Source organism: Ammospiza nelsoni, chromosome 6 (genome assembly GCF_027579445.1).
Source record: "Ammospiza nelsoni isolate bAmmNel1 chromosome 6, bAmmNel1.pri, whole genome shotgun sequence".
Taxonomy (NCBI): Eukaryota; Metazoa; Chordata; class Aves; order Passeriformes; family Passerellidae; genus Ammospiza; species Ammospiza nelsoni.
Genome location: NC_080638.1, coordinates 39,573,544 through 39,596,558, shown reverse-complemented (window position 1 = coordinate 39,596,558; position 23,015 = coordinate 39,573,544). Strand labels below are relative to the sequence as shown.

The 23,015-nt window shown below is 39.0% G+C and overlaps 1 protein-coding gene across 1 annotated transcript in view; it reads right to left on the bottom strand.

The window, feature by feature from the left end:
* The window catches only part of PRORP (protein only RNase P catalytic subunit), a 39,701-nt gene that overhangs the window by 3,321 nt on the left and 13,365 nt on the right, over positions 1-23,015 (bottom strand). The window contains exons 5-6 of the mRNA XM_059475360.1: positions 20,955-21,062; positions 169-317 (exon numbers count right to left, since the gene is read on the bottom strand). Of these exons, the coding sequence (XP_059331343.1) occupies positions 169-317; positions 20,955-21,062 (257 nt within the window). The remainder of the gene's footprint in view (positions 1-168; positions 318-20,954; positions 21,063-23,015) is intronic.

Genomic DNA, 23,015 nt, shown 5'->3' with positions numbered 1-23,015 from the left:
AGTCTTCCCAATGCAACTTTTTATGTACTTTTGAAGCAAGTGTAGCAAGGGATATGTTTCTTTCACAGACACAGATGAAGATACTAGTAATGGTACTAAAAGCTAGAGAAAAATGTACATAAATCAGGCATTGGTCTCTATTATATTGAACTGTTTTCTTCAACTTACATATTTTCAGCAAAGAAGAAGTCTGCCTTACTCTGCATCTCCTTCATAATTTCTCTTTTCCAATTTGAAGAGTTTGTCAGCATATGTTTGCGGCCCAGCACAAGCAACCGGGCATTTTCCTTTGCCAGGCAGTTGATAGCATCAAACAGCTGCAGAAAACAAAGCAAACCCAAAGATTTTCTTAGCTGTAAAATCTGAGTGACATGGAATACTTTCACGTGTCTCACCTAGAGGGACTTCTAGACTACTCTCGTTTCACACAGTTCTTAACTGCAACGTGAATTAAGCAGATAAGTAATTAAATTCCCTAATCACAAAGGAAAAAAGGCACAACAAATCAATTCATTGAAGGAAGCTGCTCTCAACCACACAGCAAATACAGTGCTTTCATACCCCAGCTCTTGCAGTTCAAATGACACGAACAACCTCGGGCAGAGTTGTATGGAGATGTCAGAATTTCCAAGTCAGGCGAGGGAATGAATCAGGCTGATTTACGTGATCCCCACGGTGACCACGGAGCACCGGGAACCCTGAGCACACCGCCTCTCCAGCCCCACCTGCTGGAGCTGGAGAACCTCCTCGGCCCTGCGGGGGGGAGGCAGGACATGGAAATCCGTGACCTCGGGACTAAGGTGTTATGGAAACCACATCCAGATCAGCCGCCCGCCTGTGAACCAACACAGCAGTGGTAAACCCAGAGGGACTTCCAGCGTCTCTCAGGGCTGTGCCTGTTCTGCATGAAGTGCTTCTCAGGACAGGCACTTGTGCCTGGGACTTTCCCTCCCTGCTTCACCCAGACTGAGCTCAGGGAGGGCAAAGGTTCTGCCTTCCAGCATCCACGTTATTGCTGTGGGCTGCTCACAAAACCGTGGCATGTCAGTTCGACCCAGAAAGACAGAAGAATTGTTTCTTGGGATTCATGCATCTATTGTATTTGAAAGACAACAACAGTATGCTCAATGACCAGGGAAAGGTATTTTCTAATTTTTACCTGCATTTGTTACCACTATTTGCCAACATACAATCTCCTGATCATTCTTTAATCATTCCTGCTTTTCTAGCTACTTCCTTGTTACTTCTTCTCCCTTTAATACCTTCAATTGCCCTTCTCTTTCTCTAACTCTTTACCCTCCTTTCCTCCTATTTGTGATCCTTCACATTTTTTGGTATAATTTGCTTTTGATTCAGGGGCTAGAAATAATTATTCATGTAACTTTTGTGTGCCATTTTACAATATATTTAGTTTCATCTACCTGCAAGTACCAGCCCTATTCAGTCCTCTCTCAAGCTGCACAATCTCACTACTTCTGTTGTGTCAGATCTATATCACAACTACACACGAGCTCACTGATCCAACAAAAGACTTTTGTAGGGCTGAGCACAACCCAGCAGACAGGCTTGAGTCAAGGGTTCAATGACTGATGGGAATACATTGCTGGAGGTGGTGAGACAGGAAATGTGGGACTGCCCTTCACAGGAAGGGACCTGCAGATGGCTCAAATGAAACATGCCATGAATCTGGATCTGAGATCTGGGAGAGGAAGCCAGAAGATTTTCTACATTAATTTTAAGTGTTAAGCTGTAAGTTGCTCTTGCCAGTATTGATTCTGAGAGACTAAAGGCTCTGTTTTCATACAGACACAGGACCTTGGTGCTAATGAAAAGCACAAACACCTAACAATACCTATTGGAACTGACTTCCTGCTTCCAGGAGATCACACTGGATATTGGTACAATCTACTTTTCCCTGGTTAAAACAAACAAAACATAATGTGAGCAAGAAAAGGCCAAATGCAATAACTTCTCATGCACCAAACCAGTCCTGCAAATAGCTGGATTCAAATACCAAAGGAGAATTAAGCTGGTTAATCTGAGTTCATTAAAGATAATTAAAGTTAGGAATGTAACTACTGCATCCACATTTCTGCACATTTTCATGTACAGAAGTCAACCGTGAAGAAATAATAACAATGAGTAACTTTAGCAAACCCTTAGAAATTACAAATGAAAATATTTTTTCTTTTTGCCTAACATTTTGCTACATTAAGGAAAGGTTAGCAAAAAAATCATGTGAAAAAAAAGAAGATAAAAACCAGCAGCTCCACATACAGACTGGCCAACAGTAGCTATTCCCAAGTATTCTTGGATTCAGCTCCTGTAGGTCTTTCTTTCTGGAAGTTGTAACTAGTGGTACTTTGTACCTGTTAGTCATGTGGACTTTCGTGTCCTACATATTTTTAGCATATGAGGTTTTCTAGTGTGAAGTGCTTCTGGGAGAAAATTGAGAGGTTGGTATAAATTAGCTACAGCAATGGAAAAATTCAAAGGCTTAAAATGTAGTGAAATTAAAGGGAGTCAGCATTTTAAAATTTTGAAACTGCTGCTTACATAACAACGCACTGTCCCTCCTCTACTTAACACACCTTACTTACACAACTAAAATACAAAAGATAGAAATTACTTTTGTTTCCATAAGATAAAGATAATTTTGTTCTGCACACCCCCCTTACCTTCACAACTTCACTAAAGAGCCTTTTCTGTCACTTTAGGCTTGGGCACTTAATGGGGGCGATCTACAAGGAGTCACAGAACTTACATGGGGGGTTTCCTAAGTGTGCCTACGCCCACACCTGGCTGCTTCTCAAGAAAGGAAGATGTGAGACACACTAACACTTGTTTCAGTCACACAGGAAAGTAACTGAACATCATGGTGTTAATACAAAAACAGCAGTAGTGATCTCTCATTTAAAAAGTCAAGGGTATTTTATTAATCTAGTATCTAAGTTGCATGAGTGTACAATGGAGCACAAGGAAGACAGGTTAATTACTCTAACTCATACCAGGAACTATGAGCAGAGCAGGATACAGATTTCCTAAGACTTCACTGCCAGTCCCTTTCTGATCACCAGATCACGCTGTGCCATGTGTCCCCAGTTTCAAAGCTTACCTTGAGGTAGCTTTCTCATGAGGTACTACTGGTAGATTCCCACTTGTGAAACGGGAAATCCCTGCACACTGCTGCTGGGAGGCACACCACTCAGTGATTCAGCAAAAGGTGACTCACCCATATACGCACAGAGCATGAAGAAGTAAGTAACCACCAAAAATATTTAAATCACATTTTTTATGAATAAATCATGTTTGACATTGCTTAAACATTTGGGTTCACTAACTGCCATTTAAAAGCAAAACTCACCTACAGGTCATCTGCTAATAAGAGCAACAAACTGCTCTATTACTGCTCTTTTCACCTATTGTTAGTGCTGTCTCCCACCCAACCAAAGCTATAAAAATGCAGAAGAAAGCCCAACACAGACCACAGGTTCAGAGCTGCCATTGCTGTACTGTCAGGTAGGGCTGGGCACGATCACTGTCTCCAAAGTTTAGCCAGCAATTGGAACCAGTCAAAAAAGGTGATTGTCCCACATTACTTTTCACTAGTATGGCCTCACCTTGAGTCCTGGGTACAGTTTTGGCTGCCACAATATTAAAAAAATATTAAGCTGTTAGAGAGCATCCAAAAGAGAGCAATGAAGATGGTGGGCTGGACGTGAAGCCATATGAGCAGCACAGAGGTCACTTGGTCTGTTCAGCCTGGAGGAGACTGAGAGGAGCCCTCACTGCAGTTACAGCTTCCATGGGAGAGGGGGAATTGGAGGGGCAGGCACTGATCTCTTTGGTGACCAGTGACAGGACCCAAGGAATGGCCTGAAACTGGGTAAGGGAAGTTTAGACTGGACATTGGGAAAAGCTTCTTCACCCAGAGGGTGGTTGAGCACTAGAACAGGTTCCCCAGAGAAGTGGTCATAGCACCAAGCCTGACAGAGTTCAAAAAGCATTTGGGCAACACTGTCAGGGACAAGGTGCAATTCTTGGGGCGTCCTGCACAGGGCCAGGAGTTGGGACTTTGATGATCCTTGTAGGTCCCTTCCAACTCTATAAATGAATTCCTGTCATGACTACATTTATTTGACTTAAGAGTTTCACCATTTTTGGTCACTTTTTCCATACTGTAGATCAAGAAAATAAACTCAATAAAAACCTGTTTACTTCAGTCCCACATACAGGAGAGAGACACGATGAGAAGCCAGAGATTTTTGCCCCAGCCAGCTACTCAAGGAAGGCATGTGTGCTGCTTGCAAGAAAGGCTGGACTTTCTCACTGAGCCTGGTAATTTCACCAAACCACATTCAAGATCATTACCACAGCACCAAACACAAATGCTTCTTATATTCTCTACATCATTATGGATGACACAGTGTAAATTAGTCTCAAGTCCTCTTAAATACAGGGGCAGTATACATGTTTCTTGATTTCTCTGGAGGTTATCTGTCCCTTACTAGCATGGGCATAGCTACCTCAAAGGGAAAGCAGTGATGGATGAATAAGTAACAGTCACAGAGATTAATCAGCCTGATTTACTTTCTGCTCTTTAGACAGTCAGCAGGTAACTCCTGGGAATTATCCCTTACAACACCAAGGATCTCTGCAACACTGCAGAAACAATATTGTAGGGAATATTTGTATCCTGTGTCACAGAAAGACTATTGAAATTGATGTAACACATCATCATGCAAAACTCTCCCAGTGACAGCTCTTCATACATCAGTGATGGCTATCACACAATGTTTAACGTGCTTTAACCTGTCTGCGTTGACTCTGCACCTGGAACTGACTTATCCTCTCTTGACACATTCACTAGAGATATGTCTTAACTCCCTATCACAATTCATTAAAATTTGCAGTTCACTTTTAGATGTTAGCTGTTACTCTTAACAGTCAGCACTATTAATCCAAGGCAGGTTATTGATTGAGCAGGAAAACTAAAACACAGAAGCAGATTCCCAAGTTGATTTAATATAGATTGAGGATGGTACAGTAGCCTCAGTTTGCTCTGATGGGGCAATTCCCAACTAGAGCTGTGCTACTTGCAGAGTAGTCTGTATTCAGAGACTGAAGATGCTTTTGCAGCCAGGTGCAAACTGACTGGTACCAAGGGTGTACCTAGACACCTGGTGCTCCTGCACAATCCAGTGTTCCCACTCCAGTGTTGCCTGGAGGACTTGGCTCAGTTGTAACACTGCCTGAATGTAAACACATTACTTTCACGTCAGACTGACTAGAGCAATACTCCATGGACTGTGACCAAGCTAATGAACCATCTTGAATCCTGAGTAGTGGGGAAAATGAAGCAGAGTAACTGTAAATATATTCAGGTCAGATACAGAAGTAATAGCACAATTTACATTTTTCTGTATTCATGATACCCTGGCTGTTATGCCAGTAATGGGGATATCTTTAATTACAACTCCATTTGAATTCAATTGAAGATGCAATCTGCTCAAGACAATCCCTGAAACAATTCTGAATGTAGAAGTAACATGTTTGTAAATAGTCCCTGACACTGCATTCTGCTATATTATAAACTGTAGGTAAAGTTTCCGATTTCAAACAATCTTGAAGAGCCACCCCTGTCTTTTATTCTACTCAGAGAACATCACAATACAAACCAAAACTGTGTAAATCAATCTCAGATTTGGTAGGAGTTTTATGAATTTCTCCTGAGCAGAGAGGGTGGGATAGGTGCCTCTCCTTCCCAGCAGAGCCATATAAGAAAAGAAGGCTTTGAAATAGGTATTTTCTATTTAATTACAGTCATATCCTGCTCTGTCTTATTCCCAAAAAGCACAAGAAGTAATCTGATGGACAGTGAAGCAGTATTTCCTATGAGAATTAACAGAATCACAGTGGGATGCATGCTGAGAGTGAAGACATATACACACAAATTAAACATGGAATTAAAGTGTGTATGATATGATGGATGGGGAGGTAGGCAGGGGATCATCACGTGGAAGAGCCATTGGATTTTTGGAATCTGGCATTTTAGAAAGGACTGTCATCTTAAAAGATCTCAGCCACTATGTCAGACCTTACACCTGAGAAACCTTTTAGTGTGAATATTCTTGCTCACACTTTTTGAATGTCTCTGCTTTTGAATGGTAATATTTTTATCATCATGATGTACAAACAAATGAAGTTCATCCACAAATAAAAAAAAGAAAAATGGGTAGTGACAACAGTTAGCATGCTATTAAATGAACAATGCAAAGAGCTCTAGAAATTATGACTAAAGAAGATATGGACATTTGAGGAATTGCTGAATTTCATAGTACAAATTGCAAAAGAGAAGAACAGGCAAATTTTTCTGACTCTTACAATTCAAGAAATACACAGACAAATAAATATTCTTCAATTGTCTAACAGCATTTTTGGAAGCTGAATACTGTAAGTTACTTCAGTGCCAGCCAAGTTTCTAAATCCAAAAGTTTTGTTAAGCAACTACAATACCTTTTTCTTTCCCAATCACTTACTAAAAAAGGTAATGTTGATTTAAATGTACAAGCAGACCCTTTGATGCTGTGTCAGCAATTATGAAGTAGGAATAATAATGGAAGAGAAGGGTGAATCTGAAATCTGAAATAAAGCAGCATTTTTCTGGGGTAGTGAGTGGAATATGTCCAATTCACCATTAACTGTAGCCCACTGCTAACAACTAACTTTTTTCTATTTTAATTAAAATTTAACATTTTCTGTTGCAGTTGTAGGCTGGTACTAAAGCATTTTTGAATTTGAATTTTCTGAATGTCTTCCTTTCTAGAGTCATGTAAAAGGACAAAGGTATTTGTCCTTTTCTGATCTTTGAGATATTTTTTCTCCATAGCTGATTAACACTGTATACTTTTACCTCTCCTTTTCCTCATCTTCTTTCTTGTAAAAAAGAATAAATACCAAGATCTTGACAATGCATAAGGGGCAGCTTATGTGGGTTTGATTTAATCCAGATATCTCCTGAGAGACTACTATTTTGTACCAAAACCTGAAGATTTACAAAATATTAAAAGGTCTCAACCCCTCACACCAAGGAGAGGAGTTAGGTGATACTGCCTACCAGTGATTATACAAAAGTAGGAAAAGAAACATGTAAAACCTGAAAGTGTTCCCTTTGCATTTCCACATACCAATATTATCCTTTGTTCCCATCCTTGAATTCTTTCTGTTGCACTGCTGTTTCTTTAACAGTATTTTCTTACTGATCACTACACATTGCTTCATTGCACCAATATTACACATACATTATCTCTATATTCTTGAGGAAGAAAGTAAAATAAAAATGAAAATGTATGAGGTTTTACTTATTCTTGCGTAAGATTCAGATGTGGAACTTTACCTGTCAGAGCCACTGACTGTAAATGGAATAATTTTCCCAGCTGAAGTCACAGCTTCAGGGGTCTGCCTTCTTTCACTGGAAATCCAGTGTTTGCAATGACATTGATACTCTTGCTTTTCTACAATTATCAGAACACTGTACACAAAGACTTTAAGGAAATAAGGGAGTTTCTCCTACCATAGAAACAATGTTAAAATGTAGCCATAGGAAATGAACAAGAAACAATGTAGCTGTTTCAAAGGAACGTTTGTGAGCCCAATGGAGCTGTGGCCAGTCTTAACATTTTCAGCGTGGGTCAGAAGCTATATTTAAGTGTTGAAAATCCAAAATGTGACCAGGATCTCTGGGTGGTGAAAATGAAAGCACAAGCTTGACTGATCCTTTCCATAGATAGGAAATAACTCGGGGCAGGACTGAAATGGCTTTGTCAGACTGAAACTGACAGTTTAAAAGGTACTAACACTGCAGCTCTCACCACTGTCCTAAGCACATATCTGTACAGAGTGACTGACCTTGTCTGATGCTAAGTGTTTTCCCCAAGTCCTAAAGACCCAGACAATACTTTTGTCCTTTGAGGAAAGTCCTGCAGCAGCTGGGGACATCGCTGTTACAGCAGGCACAGGCATGATGCTGTTATGGTATATTAAACCTGTCCTTCAGCAGAGACATCCCACATTTTAATAAACTTGACAGCTCCAGAAACACTGTAACATAAGGACTATTTCTAAGCTCACAGGACAACAGACATCCAGGTAGAATGACATGATAACCAAGGAAACATCAGTAAACTGGCAACTTGCAGTTGAAAAAAAGCATCAGAGTACAACATGCAGCAAATATTTACAACACAATTTTCACACTGTCTTTCTGCTGTTTCTCAGTACTGTTTTCCAGTTGCCTGCTACAGATTGTTATACAGAGGTTACCTTCAAAACTTTTATACACCTTCGAGAACAATTCTTTCAATAAGAACCTTTGCAGCTCTTAGCACATAAATACATTAACAAACACTACTGAAATGAGTGGTGATTTCTCTGTGAAGGTCAGAAAGAGGAAAATGTTCTTTAATATGAAAGAGAACATATAAATGTTATTCTTCAACACTACAAAAATCAGCAGAAGCAAACTAAAGCACAAAGGTCTGAGATGGAGGAGCAGCTGCATGGTCAGAGTCAGACCTATCTGTCCTTGGCCAACCATGAAAGCAAGGCTTTCAGCAAGGAGGAACCCAGGAGGGAATCTGTCTAATATTGCTGAGAGCATAACTGGTATTTACCAGACTGGAAAAACCCCAGGAGACGTTCACATCCATCAGCACACCTTGCACTGCCAGTATCATGAGGCAGAAGTTCAACTGTCTCAGCTGGATCGAGGCTTACCCTGGCAAGAAACTCACTGTTCCTACAAAACCAACAAAAATCTGAAGCAGTGTAATGCAGCTGATGTAAAATGTGGGTCCGCATTATTTATCTTACACAACCATGAGTTTTGATCATTGCAGACTCATGCCATTTTACTACTAGTAACACTGCCAGCAGTGTCCATGCCTGGACATCCTAGGCAGTGAAGTCTGTGAAAGCCCACCATGATAGCTAAAATCCAGAAGATCTAATTTTTGTACTTCGATGCTTTTCATGTAAGTATATTGGCAGCAGTCTGCAATACTCAATAGCTAGACACTGGGCAGGTCACTGTTTTATCTGAAGCATTTTTTGTTAACTTTAAAGATACAGCAATTTGACAAACAGATGATATTGTCAGCTCCCACAAATTAATTATAGATGATATTTGACATTTGTCTAAAGGCTTGGCCTCCTGGGAACAACGAATTATATGAAAAACTTTGTGTACTTATCCATTTTTTTCCCCTTGTCAAGAGAAACAAGCTTGCAAATATGAAAATATGAAAGGCTTGGGCAACAGAAGCCAAGTAGGAACCACTCCCAAGCCCCAGCCCTATTTCATAAAAGGATCTATTTTTCAAAGCAACTTTTAGCTTGGGGACACAGAATTACAGTTTCCAGAATTTCAGTTTTCATCTATGTGACTATATCAGGCAGCACTTTTGAGGAATTATGTTGCATCTTGCCCTCTTTTGTCCATTTCCATGGAAAAGATGCAGATACCCAGCTAACAACTTTGGAGCATCGAGGACTGAACATCAGTGCTCAAGTTCAAAACAGAACTATAATTTCAGAAGTGTTTTGTTTACCAAATTTATCAGATGGCAAATGGTTAAAATTGTGTTTTATTACTGGTTATGTTAAGGTTATGTTAATTAGGCTGGTAGACTAAATAGGCTTGTGGAAATGAGAGTGGGTGGGATGACAAAAAAGAAATCCCTAACCTATAGCATTCAAATTTCTGAAAGCCCATTTGGGAATGCCCATTCAATGGAAAGTTAAGAGATTTCACTTCTAAAGGCACAATATGCAGATACATACATATAAACTAGAAGTGAAAATGTCAAAACCCTCCAATTCTTTAGGACACTTCCTCTCCCTATTGAGATGTATGGTCATTCCCCACAAACAGGTTTACACAGCTCAGTGCAGTGTTTTACAGGGACATGGAGTATGTGACTTCTGATGATGAAAGCAGAGTAGTGACATTAATGATGGCCGAGCCCAGGGTAACTGCTCCTCACAGGGAGCATGGTAAATCACCACCAAATCACCACCACTAGGACTGTCTGGTTCTGCTCTATGATTACTTGCAACCCTCTTACTACTACTCCACTTTATTTATCCAAATGTGTGACAACTTAGGGCTGTGGTGGAAGAAAACTCCTATCAAACAATCAGTCAATCAATCAAGCAGTAGTACAGGCAGTAGTCAAGAAATAGGTATTCCAGTGTCCTTTTGTTAAGTTTGCACTGAGTGTAGAAGCTCAAACTCCAGAGAACCACAGCTTTAACAAACACCGGCATCATACTTCTTTTTTTTTTAATGTATAGTGGAAGCACTATCTGGTTTACCAAAGTATCACACAATTAGGAAATAAAAAAGGAGAGAAGGCACCAACAAGATTAATATTACCACACTGGTATCCCACATAAGTCAGGAAAAAGTCATGAATAACAACTACTTCAGAAGCAGTGGAACTGAACAGGCTTTTAGCTGCTGTTAGAGAGCTTATGGCACACACTGTACACAGCTTGCTCAGCCATGTCAACTGGACTCCTTAAAAGCTCAAGAGTCAAAAATTCAAAATATTAGAGGCAGAAGAAATATTACTGCAAACTCACTGCTTCCTTTTTGTCAAGCATAGAAGCGAGCAGGTAAGTGGATAAATGCTGGACAATAAGGACAGGCACAAGTATCACTAATATTCTCTGATTTATCTAAGAGATAAGTTGCTATTAACCATGTGAAAGAAGCACAGGTTCAGTTTTAACAGTCACTACAGGAAGCATTGTGCAATGAGAGGACAATACAGCAGCTGGAAATGGTAGAAACTATTTAGAAAAATTAGAAGAAGGAATTAATCTTTCATTAAACTGGTTGAAAATAGAGTACCTAATGATTACATAATTTTGACAACCTCTTTAGCTTTTGACTCACTAAAATTCAATGCATATATCCAGCTAGAACTGTGAAAAGAACTATTTAGATCATAAAAGAACTGACCAGTGAATAACAAATCAAGAAGAAACAGCATCACAAGGTAGTATCTCTGGGTGGAAAGGAAAAATCAGTAGATGCATGTAGTAAATATATAAAATACTTGAAACAGAATTTCTCATTAAGAAAAAGGCTTCCTAACAATGATATGGGGCAAATCATTACAATGCCAGAGATAAAATATTCCAAGTGATTTTAAAATGTAATTTTGGGGCATCATATTTAGGAAATAATAACGGTATTATTACTATTATCTTCTACAGAATAGAAGATTTGAATGTTTCCTTTATGGAGATCTACAGAAAAATGAGAACACCAACACAAATTATGCCTTATAGGGGTGTTTCTTCATCTAATGGTTTGTAAGTACTAATTTTTAAGATCTTGAGCTAGGCATTTTTCTTGAAGGATGGGAGTGAAGATTTCTATTGTACAAGAGTTACTTTTTGAAGAACAGCAGCAGCAAAGGTAGCCATAGTCATCTTATTATGTCCCTGGTACTGGTGCTCTTACTGCATCACTCCTGTTCCTCACATGATACCAAGCAACAAAATTGTTTCAAGTCTCAGCATGTACAATACCAGCTTAATGGCACAGCTCTGGTAGCAGTCCTCAGAGAAGTGACAGATATCTGAATGAGATCTCCTCCTTATATTAACACAAGTGAACATATGAGTTTAATCTCATTTGATCTAATTTAGATTAACACCACAGATAAAGGCATAAGTCTGAATTAGCATGGGGACTATTTTATTTTGACCCTTAGGTTTTTTGCCTTGCCTCGTTTCCCCTCCCTTATTTGGAAGAACTGCACAAATGCACCCTGAAACAAAATAAGCAAAAAGTAGAATAGGGATAGCCTCTTCCCTTTTATGTCTGTATCTGATGTACAAAATCAATACCAGCAAAAGGGGAGGTTTGCATTAAGAAGTGTTTGATACAGAATGTCACCTCTAATGGGCAATGGTATTTTGGGTAAGAAGAGCTCTTACCATTTTTCAGAAATTGTTTGAAACAGGAATTCTTGCGAATTGGTTTCAAGCAAGAATACTGCCAGCACAACTGTCATCCCCAGAATGGAATTTTAATTCTGGTGAAATCAGTCTCCTAGATTCAAATAGGAGTTCCTATTTCCATGTTCCAGACAACACAAAACAATCAGTTTAGGAAGAGATTTAGATTAAAAGCTGTTTACAATTGTACTTGATTTTCTATGAGTCTAGATTAAAAGAAATAAAATTACTTTAACCTCAGTTTTAAACTTCATTGCAGGTTATAATAATTTAATAATCTCAATTTAAGTACATTTACTTATACATAAATGTCTCTTCCAATCCTGCTTTACAAATAGAATGCAACTAGAGAAAAAACAACAAATGTAGCTTAATGGAATGTTGGATCATTAAACATCATGTCAATATGTGGAGATCCTTAGGAATAACATACTGTTCAAAAAACTAGGCTTTCACAGCTTCATAAATAAATCCAAATGGACTTTAGGCCATTGTTACATTGTACCTTTTCACCTTCAGATAACACAACTTTCAAATATGTTTTCTTTCCTACTTTTACTAGAAATAGCTCATTAAATGTGAAAGCCAAGTGTGAACCAAAATTGGTAGCTTTTCAAGTATATAAATAAATCCAGGTGTACATGAATGAACACAATCATTGTCCTGAGGATTACCTATGCTGCTTTTAAGATGACAGTGAAACCAGCACTTCTCACATTCAAATCAAATATTTGTTCTCACAGAGGACTGGACTATAGTAACCCAGCCTTCACATTTTCTGGCCTGCTTCCCATAGCCTCTCACTACTATGGAGATTTTTCGTATGAAAATCACTTCTAAAGAAGCAGTTCAGTTCCCCAAAGATCAGGTTTCCAATTTGGAGGCCCAGCACACCTCTTACTGCCACACTAACAATTCATGATTATGTGAAGCAGTTGAGCTGCCCAGAGAAAAGCCCCATCTTGAGGTTTCTAAGGGACAAAGTGAAAACAGCAAGATAGAAACTCATCCAGTTCAGAAGACATGTTCATTTGACTTTATCACCTAGATTTTAGACTTCTCTACAACATGCAACAACCAACCTGCTTGCCACAGTTACTAAGTTCACTGGGAAACGAATCATCAAGGCAGGTTCACTCTGCCCTGCTGAATTTCAAGCTTATATTCCTAGTGATTAGAAGAATCTTATTATGAAAGATGTGATGCAAATTCACTTGGTAAAAAAAGGTATGATTGGTGCTTGGGTGCTCCTGTACTACCATTAACTTTTGATTTGCTATTATCGCCAAATACAAAGGTAAAAGTCATAACACCAGATGGAAACCAATAGAGATAATTAATTTAACCACATGGGTTTTTATTAATCTTATAGACAGAAACAAAGGCTGCAAATAGTAACAGGAGGCAACACCAAGAAGAATCTGACTCTGAGAGAAAGTAACAGGCAAAACCTGTCAAATTGTCTGATAGTCAGATTTCTTTAACCTGATCAATTTCTGCTGCTCTATTCTCACCAGGAAATGGAAAACTAGAGCAGAAACCTCTGAAAAGAAAAATAATTGTTTACAGCTGATCGATGAGGCATTTACTCAGGGAATCCTGTCAGCTTCCCCTCCCCCATTTCACAACATTGGAAATATAAAAGTTTTGAGAAAGTTTTCCCTGTATTCACAAGTCTGACCTTGTGTTTCCCTTCTTAAGATGTCCCACCTACCTCCTGCTCTCCTGTGGCAGTGCTGCAGAAGCAGTGAGGGACAGTGGAGCACACTGCTATGGGAAGAGCCAGAGTTGGTGGCTCAAGGTGTGTGGGCAACACAGGCATTCCTGGGTGGCAGCATCCATGCCAACCCACTGTAGGATACTTCTGGAACCTCTGACACCCTGATGTCCAATACATCTGCACTTACAGTGTACAGGCATACAAAACTGAATATATTAAATGCCCTCCTATTTCTCTTCTAGCCACAACCAGGAGCTGCCAGGTTTCAGAAGAGCTGCAGGGGGAGGAGAACTTGCAGGCCAGGCCTTCCCTTTAGGTTCCACTGGCAACTGAGTCTATCTCCTTCAGCTCTCCTGGAACAGCCTTGTTCTTCTGCATCTGGTGACCCCAATTCTTGAGCTCGAGCTATGCTATTTTAGGATGGCCCCAACATAGAAGGGACAGATTTCAGCAGATTAGTATTGATCTCTGAGATGTGCCTTCAGAGGAGAACTGATTTCTTCTGCTGGGATATCCAAGGAACCCCCAGAAAGTAACTGATGAGATATGGATGCAATGCTGAATATTTCACTCATGAATCTCCACCACTAAAAACAGGAGAAGTTTCAAGAATACCCCTTAGTGCTTGATCTTCTTTCTCTTCTTAAGATCATGTTACACAAACAGTGAAGGTGATTTTCAATGAAAACACCAAAACATCTTTATGGTTTGTGCAGTACTTACAGGAAATGAAAGTACAGGTCTAAAGAATGAAACACATGTTGCAAAGATAAAAATCTCTCCAGCCATGAACAACAGGCCAAATGTTTTGTTATCATGGAAATGCAAACTTGAACCACCAGTAGAAGACAGGGGGGAAAAAAAGAGATGGAAAAGGCTGAGAGCAAGTGAACAAACACGTCTGACTGCTTTGTTGAGTGGTAAGACAAGAGGTGGTCAGAGGCAGAATTGATGAACTGTCGCAGTGTGACAAATAAGACCTCTGTTGGATGTATTGATTCTGAACAGAGAATGACTCATGGATCTACTTCATTCTTGCTTCATTTACAGACAGTAAAGTACTTGAACAAATCACAGATGCTGCCAAAGGAGTCGGAGAAGAAAAGAATTCTTTCCCATGGATGAGTTTTTGGGGTCAAATTTATTAATAACTGCTTGTTTTGTAGGACAGCTCATGGAGTGGAGCTAATGTTTTGTACAAAGCATCACTGTCTCAATAACTGTACAGATGATTTTTTAGGCATGTTGCACGGTTAAGTCTGACTTGAAGACTCATAAAAATTACCTCATGAAAACCTGAGCATACCAGTATGTGTATTTGTCAACTATAGTTGTATGCAAAGGAGCTGATTTTTTTGTGTGTCTCATGGCCTCAAAAATAGTTTAGTAACTGGAACTCAAGAGAGAAAGTTGTTTTCATTATTCTTCTCAATAACTACAAGCTCCAGTATGTTTTTTGCTCTCCTTGTTTCATCATAGAGGATTTATAGGCATTATGCAGAGATTTCAAAGAAGAAAAATTATGTTTCAAAATTGATTTGGGTTATTAAGCTAAGAGAATTCTAAGAGAATTGTGGGTCATAGATGCCCTGGTTTTATTTTTTTTCTTCTTTTTAAAATTCTTGCTTTTATTTGAAGAGTTGAGGTTTTCTTGTAGTAATAATTGTCCTTATATTTGGAAAATGAGCCTTGCAAATTGAATACAGTACATACCAGAGCAATGGCTCTGAGCTGAATTCACAAAGTGTAATTCATCAAGGTTCTTTAATTCTGTGGCCAAAGCTGGGTTTTTTCAAGAATTTAACAGGACCATTCACCATTTTCCTGTAGACTACTATCCTATGTCCTATTTTTCTTCCTTATTTTGATGGAACGTTTTTTTCCACTACCAGCTTTCCTGTCAGGACTGCAACCTCTCTCCACCCACTTTTTTCTCTACTGCTAATGTAGCCAGGAGTCCAGCAATAACTACTACAGAACTACTAGAATAACTAAAAGTATAATGTTTTAAACCTTGAATCCTTCTGTTAAATATAATTTTAGATCTTTAACATACAGAAAAAGAAAATGCAGTAATGTTTAGACACATGTATTATTACTGCAAAATTCTCTTAGTCCCTTCCCCAGTTCAGAGGGCAATCTCCACTCAACAAGCCTGCTGCTCTTTCCCAGGAGGAGACAAGAAAGAGGAGCAAAACATGAGGTGTTCCCTGCCCCTGCCACAGAGCACTCCCAATTCCAGCAGCCACAGCCTGGCTTTCTGTGCCAGCCTGTGAGGGGTGCAAGGGGCAGCTCTGGTGCCTTTCCTGGCAGGAGCTGGCTCCTGCTTCAGGCCAGAGATGTGGAGTGCTGGCTGCTGCCAGCAGACTGGGATGGGAAGCAACAGCAAGGATCTGCCTTCCTCAGCTATTCTACAGGCCTATTGCAATTTATATGGGAATTACAAAAACTCATGTAGTCCATTTATAGATGTGCTGATTAAGTTTAGAAGAAACCACTTTAAATTATCTGGCAAGAGCAAAAGCTATTCCTTTGTGCATTGTCAGCCTTGAGTAACTCAGTCTGGAACTATTTCACCAATTGTTTAGATGTCTGGGTTTAATACAGAGATTAGAGAGGGTAAAGTTAGGGCAGAGCTGACCCCAACTGCCAAACTGTTTGCAGAAGGGAATAGTGAGTTAGCTATGATCCAACACACATTTGAAATAAATATTCAGTTACTTCTAACACCAGATGGGCACAGCTAAAAACAAGGGCCTGGCTGCATACTTAATTTAAAATATACCAAACTCATTGTAAATTAAGAATAGCAAAATACTCTTCAGTCTGTTCCTGCAGACCATGCTCCCTCACCCCTCTTTCACCTCCCACCCTGCTCCTCCACAGCTCAGGGGTAGCTGAAGCAGAGCAAAATGTCTTCACTCCCCTTCTGCAATCCAAGAGCAGTCTCTACAGCCTAGCTATCCTGCTTGTACTGGGACTCCCTTTCATTTCAAAGGAATACTTCTGCAGAAAATTGTCATAAACAGGAAAACATCCACTTAAGAACTATGTAACAGTTTGTTCAGTAGGAGAAACGGACAGTTAGTGTGTGGAAATTCCCTCTCTTGACCTTTACAAGGTGAAAGGTGAGAGCACTACAGAGAGTACCAAATGTGATTGTGTTGGGTAAGGATTTATGTAATTAGATACATCTGGAGGAAAGGATAACACGTCATGACACAGCCTGAACCAACTTTGCTTACTTAAACTGCCAGGACAGCTCTGTTTACAAGCCACATGCTTGCAGTACAGTGACTGACTCAGTCAGGCAAAACCCATCAGGTACAGCAGCAGCAGATGACAAGGCTGAACCATTTTAGACTTTAGGGAGATTTGGATTTTTTTTCTATTGACAATATGGCAAAAATACTTTCCATTCTACAATATCTTTTAATAAGGAGTCAACTTTAATGTCTAATTTAAAATGCTACAGTAAGGAAGCAATGGATTGAAAGGAGGTGCTGTCTGGTGTTGCAGTTTTACAGTCACTATGTGTGCAGTGCCTTCAAATCAAATGCCTCACCATTCCCTAGATCTCAAAAAAAAAAAAAATCTTTCTTCCTATCTTCATGCTGCCTCCTTATTTTTTTTTTTCAGGAATTGAGTAATTTATGCAACCACATCATAATTTCTACCAGGAAACAGACCAAGAATAAAACCCACCTGGACAAAAGGGCAATTGGGGATTATATTTACAAAACAAGAGTGTCATAAATCATAGAAACTGCCACAGGATGTTCCAGTACATCTGTCAAGTCAATAATATTCATAATGATTTGCTAAGTGCTGGCTATGAGGGCTAAAGTTGCCTGGGAAGTCACATATCTAGCTTTCTAGAATGTCAGAACACTTTGGGAATTAAATGAGTAAAAATTTTACCTTCAACTTTTGCTTTTTTTCTGTCTCCTCTTATCCCTCAAGATACCTGTGCCTTGCCACTCCCCAGGATGCCTAAGACATGGAATTACCAATGTTAGGCTGTTTGAAACAGAGAGGAAAATTTCATCAATGTATTCTCATTCTAATCATGTGACTAAGAGCTAGAGTCTTGGTCTTCAGCAGAACAGCTGCAGTTCTGGAAGCTAAGTCATGAAGTTCAACAGTACTTTTTGTTAAATTTAAATCTAGACCAGAATGCATTTAAATTACTGTTTTTGTCACATAAATCTTAGGCCTTCTTTTGTGTTTAACAACACCCTTTATTTTGCCATTCTCTCTAAATCCCATAAGGGACAGGTTTCAAAGAAACTAATAATTTGCAAATAGTAACACTTAAGAGTGTGTTAGAAACACAGCAACAATCTCATTTTCTCTTTCAACCACACTGCATACTAACTACATCCTCTAACAGAAAAGTTTATAAAACAATATCTTGACTGGGTCTAATAGATGCAGTAATCAATCCCTGAAAAGGATACAGACTGATCCACACTTGGAGACTCAAAATAATTTAGTTTTTTGACAAGTTAAATAATTCAGCTTCTGGCAGGCTGGACAGCTTTAACCTAAGTCCTCAGAAACACTGCTCATTTACCACCTCTCTAGTCAAGCAGAAATCACAGCACACCTCTCTTCAAAATGGGACTCTCATGCTACCCCAGCCAGCCAGCTTGACCTCAGTAGCCTTCACTCTTGGCTTTTTCCATCCTTTGTGCTCTGCCCCCCACTTCTCTCACATTATTTCTCTTCTCCATCTTCTCAGTTCAGCACTGTGCTTCCCTGTGCAGACTGAGGAGCCTCACAAGGCAGGCTGTAAATGCCCCATGTGTGCCACTCCACATTTTCCATTTGGCTGTCACGGCGTGAGGACAGGAGCCTCCAGAAAAGGATGTTTTGTGGCAGAGCCAGCCTCAAAGGACAGACTGCAGCATTCAGGGAGGTCAGCATTCACAGATGGGAGACTGCTTGGCAGCAACACCATAACCAGGAAAGCAACACATCAACAGATTACTGTGGCCTTCCCCTTCCTCATCTGAAAAGAGTTTGGAGACAGAAGAAAGGATTGCTCTGCTCTGCTTTGTGGGTTTCTTTCTGTTTTTAGCAGTCTTGAAAAAAAAGTCAGAAAACAAGAATGCATGCTTCTTGTTAGAAGGATCCAAAATAAGAACAAAACCAGTCCTTTTTTTGACATGTTACAACACAGAAGTTCAGAGTCATGAAGAAATAAAACAGGATCTGCCAGCATCCAGAATGATCTCGCATTTAAACTATGTTTCCACTTGGAAAAAACTATAAACTCAATAGTTAACACTGTAATTGTGTATAATGACATCTAGCATTAAAATATTAAAAAGATCCCAGTTAGTTGAGAGGATCAATGCAGGGAAAAGTCTTTAGTAGTCCATGTGTCTAGAAGATTATTTCTTTCGGGTAGTGAAGCAGCTATTTTGTTGTTTAGAGTGCAAATATAAACTTCCCATACAAAACAGGAATTATTCAGCCCGTGAGTATCTACAGGTCTATGGCAGAAATAATGGGCTTCTCCAATCTCTCATGTAATGACTCCATACTCCCAAAAAACAGGATCCAGAAAACAGGAGCAGAAAAAGACTGGCAGAAACCCTAATGATTAATATTTTTTGTGCATAACAAATTGTAATAATCATTCACAGCAACTTAACTCATAGCTAAGAGAATCCTCTTCTAGATAAGCTGGGGTGAGCCCAAGTTACTGTTCTTTGTGTAGGAAGGAAAGGCAGGTCTTCCCAAAATCCTCCTAATCAGTAAACAGCTGGGATTCAAGAGAAATTTGACCTGTACCTATATGGAACAACATAAATGAAAGTTGATGCCTCCACACAGCCCTCCTGGAGCTCTTTGGCATCATGGATCCCAAAGTGCTTCCACTGCAGCCCAAGCTAAGGAGAAACTGAAAGGCAATTTATGCTGTTCAGAATGCTAATACCTCCTAGCAAGATTTCTGATCAGAAAGCAGGAGTAATTCTCTGCCAAAATCAGGCTAGCTCTTTGCTCAATTGCCTCCAGTTTTCTACAAACCATTCAGAATCCTGTTTCAAGCTCCCACAGTGGGAAAGGCATGCACTGAGCAAGGACATTCTTTTCCCCTCCTCATCTTTGGCAGCACAGATCTGTCTTTCTACATGTTAAAACATTGTGCCACTATGTTCTGCCTGGAATTCATCTCAGATAATCAAAACTTCCTCCCTGATCCCACCCAAACAAATTGTGAACTTTTTTTGCTGTTTTTGTAGTAAGTAAAGTGCTCTCTTTGTGAGACAGTATCTCATGCAACTACACTGCCACTGACACACTTTTCAGCAAGTTTTATCTAACCTCCTCAGCTCACTTTTATCTACATAGATCAGTATACATTACTTCCTAACAACAGCTTTAAAGTAATTCTTAGAACAGAAATCTATTTCTTGTAATGAATGAAAGTGAATTTCTTCTTTTATTAACAAGCTCATCTATAAATTAATTTTAATTTTGAGAGTGTGAAAATTTAAATTCTGGCTTTGAAATATGTGTGAGCAGCTACTTTGCTTCTCCTAATTTGATTGACAAAAAAACCCAATAATTTTAAGCCAATTCTTAGTGAAGTGCTACAAGGGAGTATCAAGAAGTCTCAAACATAGGTTTCTCACCGACAAAGGAGCAGGATTTTTCTTCTACAAATCAAATGGAAAGAACTGAAACCAGTTTGAGCCACCCTTGTTAAACAGGACTCAAGTCTCAAAGCAATAGGAAATGAAATAATATTTAAATGTGTATGGGATGTGGTTTGAACTAAGCAAGGGGTTATTTTAATGACAACTTTTACCAGCATAACTATATTAGACTAAATTTTCTACACAGCAGATTTACCCAATTCCCCCAAATCCTTATTACTATGAAAACTTACACAACCACATAGAGTTTCTGTAATTATGTTATTATTGACACCTTAGCTGTAACTATAAACACTGAATATATGAGGAAATGTATGACATTTTACAGCTAATACAGGCAAATATCTAGAAGAACCATCTTCCCACTAGTAATTTTTAATTTGTGAAACTCAGATAACTCTTTGAACTTCATTGTGAATGTGCAACAAAGTATTTGCTCATTTTCTCTAGAGGATAACTAATAATGAGGCACTCACTGTTTTACAACCAGTATACACAAAACACTTAATGAATATTTAACCAGCACTTACATTTTCACACTGCATCTTTCTGGATTTTATGTGGGAAACATTGAGTCCATCAATAACAATATCAAACGGAAGTCGATTTTCAACAAATGTTTGAAAGGCCTCCAATTCCTGAAATAAATAAATAAATAAACACAAGGGAATAATATGCTGAGTTTAATAGAAAGAAATTCTATTCAATTTTTATTTAAAAAGGAAACAAAGCCCAAATGTCTCACTTTTCCTTTGTTGGCTACACTTCACATCATTAACAACCACACCAAAAAAACCCACCCCATCTTTTAAGCCATAAGTCTTACATTGGATACGTCCAATAAAACCATTACAACCAAAAATTACATTACAACCAAAATCCAAAAGTTTGCAGTTATCCAAATTTTCAAAATTACAATCTGAGCTGTGCACTTCCATAAAGTTACATGCTATAGTCATTGTCCCACAGCAGCTGCTGAACAAAGCAACTTTTACAGTCCAGTAGACAGCTTCACCACTACTAGCTCTCAGCATGTCCAAATGTAAAATAATGATCATACTTAGGTTCTCTGAAAGAATGATGAAATCTCTGAATGCCAGTCAATATTTAAATAAACATCCATTTAGAAAGACAGGACTCTATCTGTGAGAAACACGTGGCTTTAAGGCTAAAACCATAAACTTTCTTACTAGGTCAGAAATGTAAGGCACTGATTGAACAAAACATCCAGTTTTTTCCTCATAAGGAAATCACAACTGCTTTAGGTTTGAGAGTCCATAAGAGAAGAACAGACTACAGAGCTATAATAAAATCCTCAGGAATTTCTCCTTGATTTTTGGGGAAAGATTTAGTAGTTTTTTTGCAGACACTTGCATAGGATTTGTACTGTTTGCTTCTGACTGTTTTTCATAAGACCAAGAACTCTGCATTATCCTGATGGGCAGTGACCTAGTTGCATAAATTACCTTTCTAGTAACAAGTAAGATTTATTTATCACTGACAGAGTCTTCACAATCCAGGCTATAAATTAACTTTCACAGGAACTCAAAACAATTAATATTTCATGCCTTCTGCAAAGGATTCAAGAAGTACTCTTCTAATCTTGCCTTCTTCCACGTAGCAACATGGCAACATACATCTAAATAAAAGCCACTGCCTCAGCACCCAAAAACATACAGAGCATATACAATTCTTCCTTGGAGAAAGAAATGAAAGAAAGAATTCATTTTTTCCAGAAAATACAACGCTGTCAGGCAGTAACAAATGATCACTTCAAATTTAGTTGGAATGCTTATGACAAATTATACTAGGAAAAGGGCTACTGGTACTAAGAGTAAAAACCCAGCAAGGTAAGACGGCTCACTCAGCTGTTAAAATTTCAGGAATAATTTCCAGGTGAACAGAGGTGTACCAGTCAAAAGCACAGCGGTAAGAACATGGACAACACAGGACAAACTAGACAACTCAGTCTAGCACCTTGAGAATCAATCACCTGTTATGTGATCTTTCATTTCTCCATGGCTTAAATAAATGTTACTACTGAGAAAGTATAAAACACTGGACAAGGAAATTATCATCTAAAACAAAAATAAGTTGTTGGCACTTGTGAAGTATTTTCCCCACTCCTCTGCCCTAATCTCAAAGTATTTTCCATAGATGAATAAAAATTCTCATTGCCATCTGACAGGGACATCAAGACATAGAAGGAAGTCACTAGGAAAGGCAGTGGCAGGGATAGCAAGTACAAAATAGTGCAAAACCAAACAACACAGATTCCTGACTTCTGGGCTTACACCACCCATGGACCTCCATGGTTCAAAATCTGGTGAGCCATCACTGCAATACTTTAGTGCTGTCTGAAATGTGGAAGATGAAAAGAAGCAAAAGACATGTAGCCCAAAGGAAATTAAGGTAGAAAAGCTCCGAGACAAAGATGAGTTAAAACAGAAAAAACAAAAAGTGGAAGCAGGTGAAACATGTGGTAAACATTCCAACACAGCGTTATTTTCTCAGTGCTAACAACTGGCAATATTATTTCAAGTAAATAGTTACAGTCAAGGCATTTTTAAGAAGCAAACTGTACAAGTAAT